General features: G+C 51.3%; 1 protein-coding gene across 6 annotated transcripts in view; it reads left to right on the top strand.

Annotated features, from left to right (window-relative positions):
- LOC142818179 (protein Aster-B-like) overlaps positions 1-20,232 on the top strand; it is a 335,181-nt gene that overhangs the window by 294,713 nt on the left and 20,236 nt on the right. For all 6 annotated transcript variants that reach the window (XM_075916427.1, XM_075916430.1, XM_075916429.1 and 3 more), the window contains 8 exons: positions 3,353-3,437; positions 7,463-7,566; positions 7,724-7,819; positions 8,637-8,717; positions 11,208-11,323; positions 12,342-12,498; positions 14,523-14,709; positions 15,124-15,267. In XM_075916427.1, coding sequence (XP_075772542.1) covers positions 3,353-3,437; positions 7,463-7,566; positions 7,724-7,819; positions 8,637-8,717; positions 11,208-11,323; positions 12,342-12,498; positions 14,523-14,709; positions 15,124-15,267 — 970 coding nt within the window. The remainder of the gene's footprint in view (positions 1-3,352; positions 3,438-7,462; positions 7,567-7,723; positions 7,820-8,636; positions 8,718-11,207; positions 11,324-12,341; positions 12,499-14,522; positions 14,710-15,123; positions 15,268-20,232) is intronic.

Raw genomic sequence — 20,232 nt, 5'->3', positions numbered from 1 at the left:
TCTTGCTTTGCCGAGGAGGTAGGTGGATGTGCAAAGACAGAGAGAAACATCAGTTGCAGTTCCAGGTGGTTTGGGAAGTAGTTTCTAACCGGCTGCAGCAAAGGGGAGCAGTCATTCAAGTGCCCAAAGCCCTAATGCTGCACTTGTCTGCAGCACTAGACCCTCGTCACAGAGCACTGTGTCTGCATTGTTTGCAGCCGCCACTGTTGAATATAGCAGTGTTGGTTTGTAGCAAGGCCCCTCCGCTGTTGTCAGCAGATGCGGTGTATTGCTTCCCTCCTGCCTGTGCTAAAAGACACAGCAGAGTCTAGTCTAGCTTCAGCAATTCTGCTTTGAGAGCGACTGGGGTAAGAAGTTACTGACCCAAACTAGAGCTGCCTGCCTGTCTCTCCAGGAGAGTCTCCTTCCCATTAGGAAGTCATAGTCCTTGTGCCTACTATTAAGCCTGATTCTGGCTCCTCTAGCTTTGCCACAGCTGAGATGTTCTGGATGTGCCAGTACCCAGTTCTTTGCGCGTTTTCCTGGATACAGTCTGGACCAGCTCCCGCACAATCAGCATTGTCATTGCAAACAGGAGCTGTGCCACATTACAGGAGCCTTTCTGTGTGTTTCCTCCTCTGTGCATTTCTGCACTTGAAGGGCGACAGAGGGAGAGAGAGGGGGCAGCCGCTGTGGATTGCAGAAGGTCTAACCAATCTGTCCTGAAACCTTCAGAGTCCAGCTGCTGGAACTTGAAGGCAATCCTCAGCCTACCTAGCAAACTCCCATCTGGTCACTGAATCAAAGGAGGAATCCCAGTTTTCAAAGGCATCTTGGGATAATAGAGCTCCAGACCGGTCCAGCTAATAGGGTCTCACGTTGCTGGTTGCATCACTGCTGTGCTCTCCTCCTTCCTTCCTCTCCCTTTAAACACAGGCTCTTTTCCAACAACTTTCCATTACAGGAAACATCTGTTGGAGGCAGGGCTGAGCCTGGGTTACTGCAGGGCATTGGCCGTCAGAGTTACCCAGATCCAGTAACTTCAAGCATGTGCAAGTCAGTTCAGTGTCTCCCCAGCCGTGCCGTTCACGAGAAAAATGTGCGGAATGGAGACGGGAGAGAAGAGCCTGAGACAGGCACGGGAAGAATAAGTCTCTGCTCCTCAGCTCGGCGGGCTGCTTGTCAGCTGCAAACCGGTGTCCTGTGGGGCTAGATCTGTGATTTACTGCACACTGCGTGGGGTCCTGGAGAGCTGGACGGTGTAAGCAACTGCCTGTCCTGGACAGCTGTGGAAATTGGGACTGCATCTGGGAGGTGCTGCCGCCCCCTTGCAGCCCCGCTTGGACTCTTCCAGCTGAAGGCATGTTTGCAGTGCTCCTTTAAGAGATACTCGCTGTGGCCGGGGAGAGAGAAGCCACAAGAGCGCTGAGCGTGCTGAACAATGAGGTCCCCGTAGGAGCCGCTTTTTCAGAGTCCCTTGGAGAGCGAGTGGAGCTGCAGAGATTGCTAGAGCACAAGAGCTGGATGTGAGGAGCAGGGAAGGGCAAAGCGCACAGACCTTTAGCAGGCTGCTGCTGTTGAGTCTTCATTGGCTTTGGATCTGAAGCAGCTCAAGTGGCAGTGTGAGCAGCAGGTGAAGTCAGAGGGACTGCGGGGGACTCATGGATTCCTTGTTGGACTGTGCGGTGCTCTGGGCCTCCGTGCTGGCTCGAGAGAACGAGGAGTTGCTGTGGTTCCTGGAGGGGCTAAACGGCTTGTCCCCAGATTATGACCACCCAGGAGCAGAAGAGATTCCAGCTGTGAGTGTCTCCATTTATCAGTGTCACACAGTTCTGGTGCCACCTCTCTTTGTCATTTAGATCTCGCTGCCAAACAAGACGCTGGAGAGTCCACGTTTTACACACGGGACTCTCCCAGGAGGACCCCAAGCCAAAACTGCAGATCGGAACATCCCTGATTGTGTGGGAAGGTTCCGGTCCAGATCCAAAGTGTCCCACTCAACTCAGTCTCTCTGATGGGCTGAACCAAAACCCCCTTCTCCTACTCACCTCACCTCACCGTGAGCTTGGGAGAAATGTGGGTCCAGGCTAGAACTCCGCTGGCCCCACCTCTAGTTCTGAGCCCACATTTGGATGCTCAGACTGGCATGTTGGTGAGCCAATTCCTAGTTTGCACGTCTGCCGATTTCTGTGTCAAGTGCAAGACGGGGGCGCCGCAAGGAAGAGCCCGTCTTGGGTCCGCAGGCACTAATGAAGGGCCATGGGGAAGCTAAGAGTTATTAATGGCGTGTTAATCAAACTCGGGCAGGGGGGCATAGGGATGCAGCTCAATTCTTAGGGAGACAGTTCTCAGGGGCATGATAGGGGATCACTTTGCATGATTTTCACTTCTCCCCTGTGCTGAGACCTGGCACCTTTTGTAACACACACGGCAAGTAACCACCCTGGTTCCCTCTCCCCGCCCTTCCTGCAGCAGAAGGCGGCTTCTGAATTCCCTGTGTTGTGTCTTCCTGAACCTGCCTTTCTGACTCAGGGAGAGTGTCGCCCGGCTAGGAAGGGGTGGGAAGGGAGTAGACAGGCCTGTGCTCCAGATCACTTGTCTCACAAACGAAGGAGAGAGGAGCATTATGGTTTAGAGGAGAGAGGTGGCTCTTCTGCATTTCAACCTGCCTCCGTCCATCACTCTCAGCAGGCTCCTGCTGCAGGGGAGGACGAGCAGTTCTCAGAAATCAGCGTTGTGGGAGGCTGCGTGTGTCTAAGATCACTGCTCCTGAGACTGATTCACGCTAACGTGTAGTAAACACAAGAGCTGAACCAGCTCCTGACCTCACTGCAGCCAGTGGCAAAATCTCCATTCAGGCCCGTGAACGGTCCCTACTTGCAGCTTCTCCTGTCTCCCATTAGAGTGCAGGCACCACACGGGGTGCAGTGGTGGGTGTGTGGGGCTTGGCATTCCACATGGCACGCTCTCCTGGGAGAGCAGCCGTGAGCTCCCACCGCCAGTATTTCCACCTCAGTCCCTGCAAGCAAAGCCCCTCGCGCTGGAGCCCCTATGCTGTCCCTGGCTCTGCTACCGTCCGCAATAGCTGGCAGGTCCCACCCCCTCCAGACCCTTCTGCGCTCTGCTCCCGCTTCTCTGACAAGTCAGGGTCTCTTCCTCCGTCATCCCTGCCGCCTACACGCTTATTAACCCAAGCTCCCTTCTTCCCCTCGATGTGTCACTGGGAAACAACGTCTTCTGGTTCCTGCTTTGTAAACTCATTGAATCCCCTCCCCGCACCACCATGCTCAGATGTCCCCTCCCGTCCCCCCTCCCCGCCTTCTTCTCCCTGCCGCTCCCGGGTTCTCTTTAACCGGCCCTCTGTTTTTTGCAGGTGTTGAGTCCAACGTATAAACAGCGCAATGAAGACTTCAGGAAACTCTTCAAACAGCTTCCCGATACTGAGCGCCTCATAGTCGGTAAGGCTGGGCTGCGGGCAGACGTTGTGGGAGTAAGTTCAGGACCAGGTGCATGAATCCATTTCCTCTAGACAGTGACCACCCCGGGGCCTTGTCTGCATGTAGCTCCGCACTGTGGTGAAAGGCTGGCTACCTCCAGGCTGTGGCGGGTAGCTCCGGGCTGAGGCAAAAAGCTGGTGGTGGCCGCGCTGCGGCACGTAGCTCCGTGCTGCAGTGGATGTCTGGCTGTGTCCAAGCTTATCGGATAGTCAACTAGTCCCCCAGGGTATGTCTACACTACAAAGTTAGTTCGAACTAACGGACGTTAGTTCGAACTAACTTTAATAGGCGCTACACTAGCGCTCCGCTAGTTCGAATTTGAATCGAACTAGCGGAGCGCTTAGTTCGAACTAGGAAAACCTCATTTTACGAGGACTAACGCCTAGTTCGAACTAGCTAGTTCGAACTAAGGGCTGTGTAGCCCTTTAGTTCGAAATAGTGGGAGGCTAGCCCTCCCCAGGTTTCCCTGGTGGCCACTCTGGCCAACACCAGGGAAACTCTATGCCCCCCTCCCGGCCCCGGACCCCTTAAAGGGGCACGGGCTGGCTACGGTGCCCGTGCCAGGTGCAAGCCTGCCAGCACCCAGCTAGCAGACCCTGCACCTGGCACGGCACAGAGCCACCCACCCGATGCCCCCCAGCCCACCCCCTCTTGCCGGGACCAGGCTGGCGGCTCCCGGGAGCTTGCCCTGGACCGCAAGAGGCGGGCACCTTCCTGGGCTAGTGCGGACATCGTGGACCTCGTCCACGATCTCCTCACTAGGCACAGGAAAGTGGCCGTCTAGGGCAGGAGAGCTGCCAGCCTGGCCACCCAGGACCAGGTGTGCATGAAAATCAAGGGGGTCCACTGAGACCCCCGACCCTGAGCCCTGAGCTTACAATGGCCGTCCTGGGTCAGACCAAAGGTCCATCTAGCCCAGTAGCCTGTCTGCCAACAGCGGCCAACCCTAGGGACCCTGGAGGGGATGGACCGAAGACAATGACCAAGCCATTTGTCTCGTGCCATCCCTCTCCAGCCTTCCACAAACTTTGGGCAGGGACACCACTCCTACCCTCTGGCTAATAGGACTCCATGGACCCAACCTCCATCACTTTATCTCACTTCCCTTTAAACTCTGTTCTAGTTGTAGCCTTCACAGCCTCCTGCAGCAAGGAGTTCCACAGGTTAACTATTTGCTTTGGGAAGAACAACAACTTTCTCTTACTAGTTTCAAGCCTGCTACCCATTCCTTTCCTTTGGTGTCCTCTAGTCCTTCTTTATGGGAACTAATGAAGAGCTTTTCTGTATGCACCCTCTCCACCCAACTCCTGCTTTTAGAGCCCTCTATCCTGTCCCCCCTCCGTCTCCTCTTTTCTAAGCTGAGAAGTCCCAGTCTCTGTAGCCTCTCTTCATATGGGACCTGTTCCCAACCCCTGATCATGTTAGTTGCCCTCCCCTCTCCCAGCCTTTCTCTTCCCCTCTCCCACCTCCTTTTCCCAGTCTCCCCCAGTTTTTTTTCAATAAAGACAGAGTCAATGTTGGAAGAAACGTTATCTTTATTTTGTACATCAATAAGAAGGGGGGCTAAGGAAGGGTAAGTGGAAGGAGGTGAGGGAGGAATGGGGTACGAGCCCCCGATGGGGAGGACTGGGCTGGCTCTGCGGGCTTCTGGGGGTGGAAGCTCTCCTGCAGCCCCCCAATTACTCCCTCTCCCCAGATGGCAGCCTGCGGCAAGTGCAGCCGGGCTGATGGCCGAGTGGTGTGATGTGCCCAGTGTGGGCACTCAGGGCACTCCAAGCCAGAACTTCTTTGCAAGCGGGGCACCCCTTAGAACTGTGTGTCCGGGGTGGGGGTCGGGACCCTTTAAGCGCAGCCCTCGGCTAGCCTGAGACAGCATCTCCATGCTCTAAGTCCTCCTTTTATGCCCTGCCGGCACTGCTTCCGGCCATCCTTAAGCCCTGTTCAGAGTCCACTCAATGTGGACTTACTAGTTCGAACTAGCAAAACGCTAGTTCGAACTAGTTTTTAGTTCTAGATGCGTTAGTTCGAACTAGCTTAGTTCGAATTAACTAATTCGAACTAAGTTAGTTCGAACTAGCGCTGTAGTGTAGACGTACCCCCAACTAGTCGCTTCCACCTCCCCTCCCCCCAGCACCGTCTCTGCATGGGGCGGGGGGGTAGCGGGGACCGAGCGCGAGCTGAGAATCAGCTGATTTCCGGCTCGTACTCAGTCCCAGATGCTGTGCCTCTGCTTTTTAAATGTATTAAGAGCACAGCAGGGGGACCCTGCGTGAGCCAGGAATCATCTGGCCCGGCTCGCGCCGGTCCCCCACCACTGCGCTTCAGCCTTTTAAATGTATTAAGAGCCAACAGGCTCTTACTAACATTTAAAAGGCAGAGCTGCAGCAGGGTTACCTCCTGGGGCCAAGAGCTAACCCCCCGGCAGCTCCCCTGCTTATCAACTAATCAACTAGTCCATGGAAAATCCATCGATTGGTCAATTAGTTGATTAAATGAAATTTAACATCCCTAGTGCAGTGGGGAAAGTCTAGGGCAGCCAGGCACTCTGTGTACATGCAGGTATGTGCCTGAGGTTCTTATGTGCCCATGTTCTACCCACCTATGCAGAGCCTCACCATCCACCCAGCTGTTCGTACACGTACTAAGGGGATGTGCCACATCTGTGTGCTGCACACAGCCGTCATTTGTAGACGTACCATGCTGAACAAGCCCCTTGACTGCCTCCTGTATATGTAGGACTGGTACAGATGGACTTTTTTTCTGCTGGCTTCACTAGAGCAACAGTAATTGGCTTCGGCTGAGTTTCTGACTTCTAATGGCTTTCAGAGCCTGCAGAAAAGTCCCCTTCCCAGTTGATGAGTCAGGCAAGGTTTTAGCCTGAGAGCACATTCCCCATACGTGTGTCAGGAGGGTAGTCCAGAGTTGCTTTGTGGGCCTTTTTCTTGTTTATTTTGGGTTGCATGTCACATCATTCACGCTGCTCCGTCTCCCCTGCAGCCCCATCTTCACATGTGCTCTGTGTCCCTTCACACACAGGCACCCATTTCTCTGGTTGCCAGTTAAGCCATGGTGCTGCAGTCAGTTAATTACTACCACAACACTGCACCCATTCCTTGCACTGCGTGTGAGTGAGGATCTGAGGAGCTACTTGTAATTGCTGTAAGGTGCGCTAAGGCGGGTGAAGAGCTATTTGGAGGGGGGAGGGGGTTCAGGATGGCAAAGTTATGAATAAGAGCACTGAACAGCACAAAGGATAAAACAAGCTAAAAATTAGGAAGTAATACCTAAGATTCTGAGTAATCACATGGCAGAAAAGTCCCCCAAGCAGATGGTTTGAGACAGCTGTAACAGTGGTGTTGGCATAGGCTGGTGGCCACGGTGTTGACTGCGCTGTTAGAGGAGCTGGAGTCTATTCCTGGTTCTGCCACTGGCCTGCTGGGTAACCTTGGGCAAGTTACTTCTCTGGTGCATCTTTTCCCCCCTCCCATTTTTCTCTCTCTGGAAGCTCTTTGCAGCAGTTGGGGCTTCCAGAGCTACCCCAGTACCAATTCCACATATTTCCAGCACTAGCATGTTTGCACCTCTTGAGTTGGCTTGGTTACTGGCTCTAGCGCTGGTCTAGTCCTAATTTGGTTGCTTGTTCTGGCATGTTGGTGGTTGAAGCCTGGTTTGCTGTATTGCACGGGTCTGGTTCTTGCAAGTGTCTGGTCTCAGCTTCATTGTAGTTCTGATATGCATTTGACTGTAGCTCAGTTGCTGAGCCTGGCATATGTCCAAGGTTAACTTCGTTGTGGGCTTTGTAATTTACCTTGATAGCTACTTCCTGCAGGAGCTTGGAGCCTGAGTTACCAGTTCTGGTTCTCCTGTTTTTCTCTGGCTCAGCTCTGTGACCTGTTTTGATATAGTTGTGGCTCTACCTGGCCTGCCATCCCCAGCGGTGTACCAAAGGTCCTGCTCCATGCTCATCTTCTGGTGTCTACCCACAGATTACTCATGTGCGCTTCAAAGAGACATTCTCCTGCAGGGCCGACTCTACCTCTCCGAAAACTGGATCTGCTTCTACAGCAACATCTTCCGCTGGGAAACGCTGGTAAAGAGCCTCTTACTTCTCCATCAGGGCTGCGCTTCCACAGCTCTCAGCACCTTCTTGCCTGTCTCAAGAGCGGGGGCATGCTGCGGCTTCTTCATCAACTCTCTTTGTCCCCTTTCTGTTTCTCTCTTCCCTTGTGCCATGGCCCCGCCCAAAGCTGACAGTCCGTTTGAAGGATATCTGCTCCATGACCAAGGAGAAAACAGCGCGGCTCATTCCTAACGCTATCCAAGTTTGCACTGACACTGAAAAGGTACGTCCCAGAACCCTCCACTCCTGGGCAAGCTGCACAAGGTGAGTGCTGAGCTAGTCTGCTGCCGGGGTGCTATAAATACCTACAGGGGGTCAGCACTGGTGCTGGCATTGGGTAGACACAGGGCTGTAGATTGTACACCGCACACCTCTGAGCAGAGCTTCGGGCATGTGCGGGTGATGTTGGGACAGCTCCCAGACCGGGAGCTACAGCTGCCTGCTCTAGGGACGGTGAATCGACGGTGTGGGGAAAGGGTTATGGAAGGGACTGGGAAGTTGTGGCTTTGGCTTCTAGGCCTTGCCACTTGGGCAAATCACTTCCCCTCGCCAAGCCTCAGACTTCCCATGTCTGCAATGGGGATAACAGCATTTACCTTCCAAGGGTGTTGAGAGACTTAACTCAGTGCAATTAGTGATCTTCAACTAGAAATAAATATATGCAAAGTGTTCCACGAATCCCTGGGGGGGGTTTCCAGTATTAACCTGCATTCGTTTGGTCCGTGGGGAGGGGTGGTGTGCGGAGAGCCAGCAGAACCCAGTGTGGGGTTGGGTCGACAGTCGGGATAGAGCACACAGCCTCTGCAGCAGGCCCTGCTGATACAAACCCCTCTGACACACAGTGTAGGCTCCTGAGGTAATGGCTACAGACATGGCCTCAGACATGCTCCCTCGGGTAGGTGATGCTCAGATCCTTCTTTTGCTCAGTAGTGTCACAGTTCTGCTTGCCACTGGGTGTCTGTGTGTCCTGCGCGTGAAGGCTGAGAGCATGTTCCTCGCTCTCTCACTGGCACTCACTTTCTCTGGCTCTGCCCTTTCAGCACTTTTTCACTTCCTTCGGCGCCCGAGACAGGACGTACATGATGATGTTCAGACTCTGGCAGAACGCTCTCCTCGAAAAGGTACGGGGACATTCCTGCGCAGGTATCAGCGCTCCCTGCCACCTGGATGTGTGCCGCCCATGCAAGAACCCACAGTACGTGTGGCTAATCCGTACACATGAACCCGTAGGTCCAGTAAATGCACGTCTGTGCTAGCGAACCAGGTAACTGTGCAGATGCAACACCCTGCTACTCGCAGAGTGACCTGTCTGCACAGGCACGTCTGCCCGCCAGTTAAAGCTCCTTTGTTGAAAATGTGTCCCACCGCATTTACCACTGCTGGAGTACGAATTCATGCGTGGCCCAGCACTCGTTTTCAGAAGGCGCTCATTTAAAATGAACCCGCCTAGCAAAAAGCAGTTCCAGGATGTAGCAAAAATCTCTGACCCCACAGGCAAAGGGCATAACAGGCACATAGTGCAGGAGGATGAGTCAAGGATGGGGCTGAGACCAAGCATGAGTCTACGACGTCCCCGGGGTGTGTGGAAACTATGGAGAAGATGCAAAACATAGGAAGACTATGGTTCCCAAACATGCCGGTATATCTACCTATTCTGCAGCAGCTGGAGTCCTGACTGTATTTGGTTTGACTCTCACATTCCAATAGCAGCTTGGTGCAGAAGTGCAAGTCCAGGCTGGAACAGAGACTCCGCAATGCCATAGGAGCATGAGCTCACAACGTACTGTTTAGTCAACATACAGATGACTAACGCAGGCCTTGAGTTCAGGCCAAGACAATGTTAATATGTAGCTAGATACACTTCCCACAGGTAGACATTGATGTGTCACAGATGTAATGTTGTGATTGCAGCAGTCTTTTTTAAATTGATACTGAACATCAGTGTCCTTAGTTCAAGACTTGAAACAAACAGGAACTGAGATTTGGAGCAGTGAAGACAGGAAATACTTGAAGCTCTTTCCCCGAAATAAGGGCCCCAAAGTGGTAGGGGGAAGGGAGAGAGAAGGAAACCCAGCCAGATGCCCTTGATAAAGCATATGAATGTAATAGATTGCAGATGGGCAGAGCTGCTCTGCCCCCCCCCCCCCCCCCCCCCCGGTAAGTCTTTCCCATTTGAGCCTGGCCATCGTTGTTAAATCATTGTAACCTTGGTTAAGATTTTCCTGCCTGGTCACAGGCAGCAACAAGTGGGAAAATTCAAACCAATCAATTCCAGAAAAGATTTCTTTTTCTAAATTAGAAATCCTTCTTGCCTGCCATTTTGTTTCCCGATGGAATAAAACTAACCCCTTATTGTCGCCCAAAACTCTAAATCTCACATTCTGCTGCTGCAGCCCCTTGTAGCTGGAAGATGTAGTCACATTTTTATCAAGTGACCATGACCCACCAGAGCTAGGCTTTGAAGATTGACCTTCCCGGTAATGTTATTTCTCATTCTAACTAGTGACGTGTGCAGCCTTTTCGCAGTAATGCCACGAGTCCATCCAATCACAGTAACACTAGTGTTCTCAAGTTAAAGCCCCAGGGGAAAATATCTCTGTCTCCTAGAAGCAAGTTCAGGGTTTCTAAAATAGCTTTCTCTGTCCCAGCAAATTATGGGCAGCCTCCATTCAAAAAAAAATTTAACAAACTTGCTTTGTATCATGTCACTGGGAGACGCGTCAGTGGGAGGAGCAGTGGCAGTACAAACACACGTGAAGGAGTGAAGAGCTTCCTAGAGGAGCAGAGCAACCATGGATGGTGCAGGGAGATGAGTAGGTGGGTCTTCCAATCAGGCCTATCTGCATCCTGGTGCTTCCTCTTCTCTTTCCCAGGTGCCTGCAAAGCCCTGAGACTGTTGCACAGGAAATCAAGGGGGCCACCTAGAGCTATGCAGGGCAGACATTGAGCTGACAGGAACAGTTTGCACAGTAATGGGGTGGCTATTTAACCAGCGTGCACCCTAACCAGGGAATGTGTCGGCCCAGCCTGTGCTCACCCAGTCAGTGCTGTGGCAGGCTCATTGTAGCAAACCATCTCTCAGCATCACTGGGGTTTGTTGCCAGGAAGAGAGTCCCACAAGCTTGCGGCCCTAGGACAGAGGACGCTACGCCATTGCGAGCTAGATTACTGAGCTCTCGCTTCGGCTCTTCAGGCGGAAATGAGCCTCCCCTGAAAAGGAAAGAAATGGTTTAAAATCAATAACTATAGTGAAAAAGAGAGAGGTCAGCACCACGCTCAAGAAATGGTAACACTCCACACCGGTTCCCAGCTGTGCCCAATGGACAGAAGTTCCACCAGGTCTCCCAGGCCTGGGAACCCCACAGGCCTGACTTGTATCCTAGCCTCTTTGTACCAGGCATTTCACTGGGCAGGAGTGTTACCTAATGGTTGGAAAAGGGGAAGAAGCATCTGATCTCTGGTCCCACGTGGGCGTTGTGAAGATGAGTTGGTTGCTGTTAGGGCGGGACGCTGGAAATGCAAAGGGCGGTGTAAGTGCTAAGCAGGATGAATTCATTAGTGTCTGGGATTCTGAGGTGCAATGTGTGTGGTGTTATCCTTTCCCCCCATAGCCCCTGTGTCCAAAGGAGCTCTGGCACTTTGTCCACCAGTGTTACGGGAATGAACTGGGCTTGACCAGCGATGATGAAGACTACGTTCCTCCTGATGATGATTTCAACACTATGGGGTACGTAAGTGCAACTGGGAAATTAGGGGCCCCATTAGGGGCCTCAGGAAATTAGGGGCCCCATCCCTTGCCTGCCTCCAACTCCCATTGACCTCCACGTGCAAAGATCAGGCTGAAGATCTGAGCTAAGCGCCTCACAGTTCACAAGCTTATTTGCACCACACCCTTTTCCCTGTGCTAGCCCCTTAGGTGTTAATGGACTTTCAGCGCTGAAAGCACATTCCTCTGCCAATGGCTAACGGGCTCTGTTCGTGAGTAGCAGGCTATAGCACAGAGGCTGTGTCTAGACTACATGCCTCTGTCGGCAGAGGCATGTAGATTAGACACATAGGCAAAGGTAAATGAAGCCGCGATTTAAATGATCGCGGCTTCATTTAAATTTACATGGCTGCCGCGCTGAGCCGACAAACAGCTGATCAGCTGTTTGTCGGCTCAGCGCGCTAGTCTGGACGCTCCCCTGTCGACATCAAAGCCCTTTGTCGGCAGCCCCGTTATTCCTCGTGGGATGAGGTTTACCGGGGCTGCCGACAAAGGGCTTTGATGTCGGCAGGGGAGCGTCCAGACTAGCGCGCTGAGCCGACAAACAGTTGATCAGCTGTTTGTCGGCTCAGCGCGGCAGCCATGTAAATGTAAATGAAGCCGCGATCATTTAAATTGCGGCTTCATTTACCTTTGCTGAATAAACAAATCTACATGGCTCCGTCGACAGAGCCATGTAGTTTAGACGTACCCTGACTAGAGTCCACCACGATGATGGGGACAAGGTGTTGCACACCAGCTGGTGCGTTATCCTGACAGAAGGTATCAAAACCTTTTTGATCATTTGTATAAGCACCTGAAATGTCCAGAGCTGAAAGCATGCTGGGAAAAGTCTGTCCAACAAGATTCCTGCTTGTTTCTGCTTCTGGGCTGGCTGGAAATACCAAAGAAATCCTTATTTCAGCATTTCCCCTCTCGTGCCAGCCAAAGCTAGGGAAAGACAAAGTTAAAGACGCGCCTGTTGTGTCTGGATTTACAGCTACTGCGAGGAGATTCCTGTAGAAGAAAATGACGTGAACGACAGCTCCTCCAAGAGCAGTGTGGAGGCCAAACCCGAGGCAAGTCCTTTGCTGCCCAAGAAGTCAATCACCACCAGCACGTTGACATCCACAGGGAGCAGTGAGGCGCCAATTTCGGTATGCGTCCCCTCTCCCTTTCCCATCCCAAATCTGACTGCAGGCAGAGGCCAGGAGCATGCTCATGGGCTGAAGGCAAGACAGGCCATGACTTAAGGGAGAGACTCAGGCTGATAAAATACCAGCCTGTAGAGATTATGGATGATCTCTTGGGATACTGTGGTCTCAGTTTATTTACTTGTTTTAGTTCCGCGTGCACACACACTTTTTAAACAGGAGTTTCTGCTCCTCCTCTTCCTGACCTCTAAACTGTGATGTAACAGGCTGCTCCTGGAGTCCTCCTTCCACCGTAAATAAAACTAAATCACCCAAAGCATTGCTATGATCGGATGCAGCGCTCCACAAGGAAAACAAGAGGGACCTGCAGTGTTATGCCTAAAAGAAGCACATGGAACCTTTTTCAGGGGGATAAGGCCACACCGTCCCACAACCCACTCCCCCCCACACACACACCTCCCCCCTCCCCCCCACACACAACAGTCTGTTGCTCGGCCCAACCTATTAGCCAGATAGGTCGGGTGGGAGGAAGGAGCCGGGTTCTTGTCAGTCCGGACTGATGCTCCACTGGGCAGGACGAGAACTCAAAGAACCGTAGAAGACACTCCATCCTTTGCAGGATTTTTCTTCCATGCAAGTCTATGCATTTTGCCTTGTCAGGCCTTAATCAGTCCCTCAGCATCACAATCAGTCTTGCGACGACATGCTTATGGGGAAGAAGTTGTTCTCACCGTCATTTGATATCTGTATGCTGATGACCCCTCAGAGGTGTGGTCTTTCTAGTGAAAGTTGTTATCCGTTCCCTATCAAGGGGTGTTTGTCACTAACTTCAGGGTTTGTCAATCTGCCCTGGTAGTCTGGGTCTTCAGGGTGTTTTCACTAAATTGATCATTATTTGGTGCTTCTGAGTCTCCGGCCCCTCCTCTGACCATTTCAGCATGCAGCAGCCTGCACACTTACCTCTCCTAAAACGTTCTCTCTCTCATTCACACAAACAATACATTTACACAATTGCAGTGTGGGACAAAAGGGTCCTTCTAGTCACTTTAACAAAGTTACAAAGTCTTTCAACATTAAACTTCTTTCTGTCTATTACAAGGCCTTGCCTAATATTAACATTGCTATGTATTACAATATTCCGTCTCTTCACTTTACTATGCAAACATCAAACAGAGCTGGAGCTAAGTTGTTAAAGCTGCCTGGCCTGTCTGAGACCTACATCTTCTGTCTGAGTTTAATCCAAACCTTTTGCTATAACAGACATTCATTATAAGTAACTAACTTATTACTTACACAATTACAAGACTACAACAGCCTGCAGTCAATAATCCCTGACTGTTCCGTGGTGGCGATGAAGGCATTTTGGCATCTGTGGTGGTCTCAAATGAGAGGAAACTGATTTTTAAAGATAGATTCAGCTGATTGTCGTATCTCCCCTCCCCACAAATATGATTCTCTTAAAAGCATCCAAGGCAGAGATTGAGGTGGCCTTGCTACACATTTCAATGACTTAACAAGTTTAGATTGAGTTGGGGTTTAGTTGGGGAGAATTGCAGCATGGCTGTGGTTTTTGAAATATCCTTACATATGTGCTTAACCTTAATGGAAATGCAACAGGGCTTTGGGACTACGTGGTGTAACAACGTGAGTGTGCGCATGCGCACAGAATGTCAGCCTGATTTCCAGAGCTGACTGGTGTTCAGAGTTGAACAGTTCGCCCCTCTGTACTAAAACGATACGGCTAGACATGAATCCTTCCCACACCAAGCGATACCACGTAGGCAGAAGCATGGCTTCCCTGTCCTTGCCTGTCATGCTGTTTGCAGGAATGGCTACCTTGTTGGGCTTCTGTAATTTAACTTTTTTTATGAGGTTCCCTGGTTGGCCCGTTGCTCAGCCCCAACCTGGTGGACCAAGGAGCTGCTCGTCATCTGGTCCCTCCTCTTTGACCTAACTGGCTTGGGTTGCCCTGTAGCTCTCTGGGGCGCCACCCTGATGGCTTTTCTTGCGCTCTGTCCCCATCCCAGTTTGAGGGGGTGCTTCCGGAAGAGGAGGAGTTGGTGGAGAGTCCCCTTGAGAAGGAGCTCACCATTGAAAACATCATTGGAGACAAGATAGAGATTATCGCCCCGGTGAACTCCCCTTCCCTGGACTTCAACGACAACGAGGACATCCCGACGGAGCTCAGTGACTCGTCGGATACCCACGACGAAGGTGTGCAGTCAGGGCGGGTCTGGCTGCTTCTGTGGTGTCCCGGGATGCCCTGTGCTCTCTTTCCCAAGTGGGGACGTTGGGGGGATATTGTGGGATCCTCCTTTACTGGACACACAGGGTCTTTCATGTTCTTTACCACCAAGAAGGAACCAGCAACTCAGCATCGTGGGGGGGGGGGGGCAGATGAAAAGGTAACGATGGGCTAACTCCATGGGACGAATTCCACGACTAATGTTACCGCCATTGCACCGGGAGCATGAAAAGAAAGAGAAGCAGCTGTGTCTCTTTTGAGCTCTTCCCTTTTCTCAGGTGGCAAATGGTACAGTCCTAGCTCTGCATAATGGGAGCCTTGTGCAGCATCCTTTGGCTAGAAGGGTGGCAGCAGCGCTCTCACCTCTCTCTGTCTCCCTGCAGGGGAAGTCCAGGCCTTTTATGAGGATCTGAATGGCCGGCAGTACATGAATGAAGTGTTCAGTTTCAGCGTGGACAAACTCTACGACCTGCTCTTCACTGACTCCCAGTTCCAGAGGGATTTCATGGAACAGCGTCGGTTCTCCGGTGAGCCATGCACCGTCCTGGCTCAAGCACCACGTGGCCAGTTGGTGGACTCTGAGCACTAGGAGTGGGGGCCATGGAGAAGGGGGCCTCCGCATGTAGGTCTGGAGTGTGCGGCTTAGCAGTGCAATTCAGAATCACGCTGTTGCTGTCACGAGTGGGTGGTGAAGCTGTCTGGGCGTGGGGGCAGCGAAAGGGCAGTGGGAGTTATGAAGTCTTTGGCCGCGATTGTCACCAAGACTCAGGTGGGCGGACGCCAGAGAGGCAGATACCAGGCAGAGACTGGCCCTAGACTTATTTAAAGCTCTGGGATGTGGGTCTGCTCTGTCCCCCTCCTGCCAGCCATAGTTTTTTCTGCTATTAATTAGCCATTCATTAGTGTTGCAAACTCTAATACCTCATTTGCACTGGGATTAATTTAAGCTCAGGCATAGAATCATAGAGCTGGAAGAGACCTCAGAAGGCCAGCAAGTCCAGCCCCCTGCCCAAGGCAGGGCCAATCCCAATTAAATCAACCCAGCCAGGGCTTTGTCAAGCCAAAACTTTAACACCTCTAGGGATGGAGACTCCACTACTTCCCTAGGTAACCCATTCCAGTGCTTCACCACCCTCCTAGTGAAATAGTTTTTCCTAATATCCAACCTGGACCTCTCCCACCACAACTTGAGACCATTGCTCCTTGTTCTGCCATCTGTCACTACTGAGAACAGCCTCTCTCCATCCTCTCTGGAACCTCCTTTCAGGAAGTTGAAGGCTGCTATCAAATCCCCTCTCACTTTTCACTTCTGCAGACTAAATAGACCCAAGTCCCTCAGCCTCTCCTCATAAGTCATATGCTCCAGCCCCTTAATCATTTTGGTTGCCCTCCGCTGGACCCTCTCCAATGCGTCCACATCCTTTTTGTAGTGGGGGGCCCAGAACTGGACACAATACTCCAGATGCGGCCTCACCAGAGTCGAATAAAGAGGAACAATCACATCTCTGGATCTACTGGCAATGCTCCTCTTAATGCAACCTAATATGCCATTAGCCTTCTTGGCTACAAGGGCACACTGTTGACTTATATCTAGCTTCTCATCCACTGTAACCCCCAGGTCCTTTTCTGCAGAACTGCTACTTAGCCAGTTGGTTCCCAGCCTGTAACAATGCTTGGGATTCTTCTGTGTCAAGTGCAGGACTCTACACTTGTCCTTGTTGAACCTCATCAGATTTCTTTTGGCCCAATCCTCCAATTTGTCTAAGTCACTCTGGACTCTATCCCTGCCCTCTAGCATATCTACCTCTCCCCCTAGTTTAGTGTCATCTGCGAACTTGCTGAGGGTGCAATCCATCCCCTCATCCAGGTCATGAATAAAGATGAACAAAACCAATCCCAGAACCGAACCTTGGGGCACTACGCTAGAAACCGACCACCATCCTGACATCGAGCCGTTGATCGCTACCCACTGGGCCTGACTTTCCAGCCAGCTTTCTATCCATCTTACCATCCATTTATCCAATCCACATTGCCTTAACTTCTTGGCAAGAATATTGTGGGAGACCATATCAAAAGCCTTGCTAAAGTCAAGGTATATCACATCCGCTGACTTTCCCATGTCCACAGAGCCAGTTACCTCATCATAGAAGCTAATCAGATTGGTCAGGCACGACTTGCCCTTTGTGAATCCATGCTGACTATTCTTGATCACTTTCCCCTCTTCCAAGTGCTTCAAAATGGATTCCTTAAGGCTCCCCTCCATGATTTTTCCAGGGACTGAGGTAAGACTGACTGGCCTATAGTTCCCTGGATCGTCCTTCTTCCCTTTCTTAAAGATGGGCACTACATTTGCCTTTTTCTAGTCATCCAGGATCTCTCCCGATCTTCCCGACTTTTCAAAGATAATGGCCAAAGGCTCCTCAATGACATTTGCCAACTCCCTCAGTACCCTCGGATGTATGAAGTCCGGACCCATGGATTTGTGTATGTTTAGCCTTTTTAAATAGTTCCTAACTTGTTCTTTACCCACCACGGGCTGTCCACCTTTGTCCCATATTGCGTCACTTGGCGCGTTAGTCTGGGAGCTGACCTTGTCCGTGAAGACAGAGGCAGAGAAAGCATTGAGTACTTCAGCTTCCCCCACATCATCTGTCATTAGGTTACCGCCTTCATCCAGTAGGGGCCCCACCCCCTCTCTGATCACCTTCTTCTTGCTAAACTGCCTGTAGAAACCTTTCTTGTTATCCTTCACATCCCTTGCGAGTCGCAATTCCAGTTGCGCTTTCACCTTCCCGATAACTCCCCTGCATTCTTGAGCTGTACATTTATACCCCTCCCTAGTTATCTATCCAAGTTTCCACTTTTTGTAAGTTCCCTTTTTGTGCTTAAGTTCACCAAGGATTTCCCCTGTAAGCCAGTCCGGTCTCCTACCATGTTTGCCTCTCTTGCTACGCATTGGAATGGTTTCTTTTTGTGCCTTCACAAAGACTTCTTTAAAATACTGCCAGCTCTCCTGGGCTCCTTTCCCTTCATGTTAGCATCCCAGGGGATTCTGCCTATCAGGTCTCTGAGGGAGTCAGAGTTTGGTTTTCTGAAGTCCAAGATGTGTATTTTGCTACTCTCTTTTCTTCCTTTGGTCAGGATCCTGAAATTACCATCTCATGATCACTACTTCCTAGGTTGTCACCCACCTCTACTTCCCCTATTAGTTCCTCCCTGTTTGTGAGCAGCTGGTCAAGCTGCACACGGTTCCTGGTCAGATCCTTCAGCACTTGTACCAAGAAGTTATCCCCAACATTCTCCAAAAACTTCCTGGATTGTCTGTGTACTGCCGTATTAGTCTCCCAACAGATGTCAGAGTGAATAAAGTCCCCCCTCCCCCATGAGAACCAGAGCCTGCAATCTGGAAGCTTCTCTCAGTTGTCCGAAGAAAGCCTCTTCTACCTTATCCACCTGATTCGGTGGCCTGTAGCAGACACCAACCACAACATCAATGCTGTTGTTTGTGCCTTTAAACTTAACCCATAGACTCTCAACAGGTTTTTCTCCCTCTTTATACTGGAGTTCAGAGCAATCGTAGTGCTCTCTTACATATAGTGCAACTCCTCCTCCTTTTCTCCCCTGCCTGTTCTTCCTGAACAGTTTATACCCTTCCATGACAGCGCTCCAGTCATGCGAGTCATCCCACCAAGTCTCTGTTATCCCAATTAAATCATAGTTCTTGGACTGGGCCAGTGCCTCCAGTTCTTCCTGTTTGTTGCCCAGGCTTCTTGCATTAGTGTACAAACACCTCAGGTAACCAGTTGATCGCCCTACCCTCTCCATTTGAATCAGGGGTCCTCCTTTGTTGTTTGTTCCTCTTTGCATTTTTCCCTGGTATCTGACTTCCCCGCTCTCCTCAGGATTTTGGTCACCGTCCCCCAACGAACCTAGTTTAGAGCCCTCCTCACTAGGTTGCAAACCTGCCCGCGAAAATGCTCCTTCCTCTCTTTGTTAGGTGGATCCCATCTCTTCCTAACAATCCTTGTGCCCGGAACAGAGTCCCATGGTTGAAGAAACCAAAGCCCTCTCTCCGACACCACCTGCACAACCACGCATTTACGTCCTCAATTCGACGATCCCTGCCCAGTCCTTTTCCTTCAACAGGGAGGATGGATGAGAACACCACTTGAGCTCCGAATTGTTTGATCCTTCTTCCCAACTCTACGTAATCCGCAGTAACCTGCTCAAGGTCATTCTTGGCTGTATTGTTAGTTCCCACATGGAGAAGCAGGAAGGGGTAGTGATCCGAAGGTTTGATCAGTTTTGTAAGACACTCAGACACATCCTGAATTCGAGCTCCCGGTAAGCAGCACACCTCTCGAGATTCCAGATCCGGATGGCAGATACATTGCTCAGTCCCTCTTAGGAGGGAGTCCCTGATCACCACCACCCGCCTTCTTCTTTTGGGGGTGGTGGTCGTGGAACCCCCATCCCTAGGACTATGCATCCCATGCCTTCCAGTAGAAGTGGTTCCCTTCCGATTTCTTCCTTGTGAGGTCCCTTCCAAAGCATTCACCATTGCAGAGCCTGTGGAGAGAGCCTGAAAACAATTACTTACCGCTGTAGGAATGGGGGATTCCTGTGCTGGCCGTTTTTTCCTTCTAGAAGTTACATGCTACCAGTTCTCTTCCTCGTCCTGTACTGCCCTCTCTGGCTCTTCCACCTGCCTTGCTTGCAGGATTAAACGCTGCTTCTATTGAGGAAGTCATAATCCTCTCTGATCGAGCATAGGGTCGACACTTGGGCCTCCAGTCCTCTAATTTTTTCCTCCAAAATGGCGACCAGCTTGCACTTAGTGCAGACGAAATCCATTCTTTCTTCCGGGAGGAAGACAAACATGGCACATGCTGTGCAGGTAACAACAGCAGACCTATCACTATCCTAAAAAAGGGACAGTAGTCATTTCTCCCTTACCTGGAGAACGCCCTCTCTAAACTCCTTGTTTGCAATCACCTGTTCTCAGTCCACCCTTGCTCACGCAATCAGCTCCAGGTGCCAGGTTCCCAGTAGAAAGCATCTGTCACCGCATGCAAATCCCATCACAAAGTGCCACAGTCTGTAGCCCAGGCAGCGTGCGATTCTTGCTGTAGTACAGGCTGTCTTCAGACTGTAACTCTAGATCCTCATGTGGGAGGCAGAGAGACCCCCTGACCCTATCCCTGGTGCTGAACAAAGGGGGAAAACTGGCTTCAGAATTCCTCAGGCATGTCTCATGCTAAAGCAATGTAACAAGGAGCCTCTTTCTGCACATTTTCCTGCCTCACAGGACTTGGGAAGTGTGGTTGGAAAGGTCAATACAAAACTCCGTATTTTTCAAACAAATAGGTAACTGAAATGAATGTGAGCAGTGTCGGAGGGTGCAGGATTGACAGCCTTGGGGAACGATGCCCTGGTGAATTCATGGGACAGGCAGCCGCTTCCCCGGCCCCTCCACACCAATGCGCCTTGTC

This window comes from Pelodiscus sinensis, unplaced genomic scaffold, assembly GCF_049634645.1.
Source record: "Pelodiscus sinensis isolate JC-2024 unplaced genomic scaffold, ASM4963464v1 ctg35, whole genome shotgun sequence".
Lineage (NCBI taxonomy): Eukaryota > Metazoa > Chordata > Testudines > Trionychidae > Pelodiscus > Pelodiscus sinensis.
The sequence above is the reverse complement of the archived record's forward strand: the minus strand, read 5'-3'. Positions and strand labels throughout refer to the sequence as shown.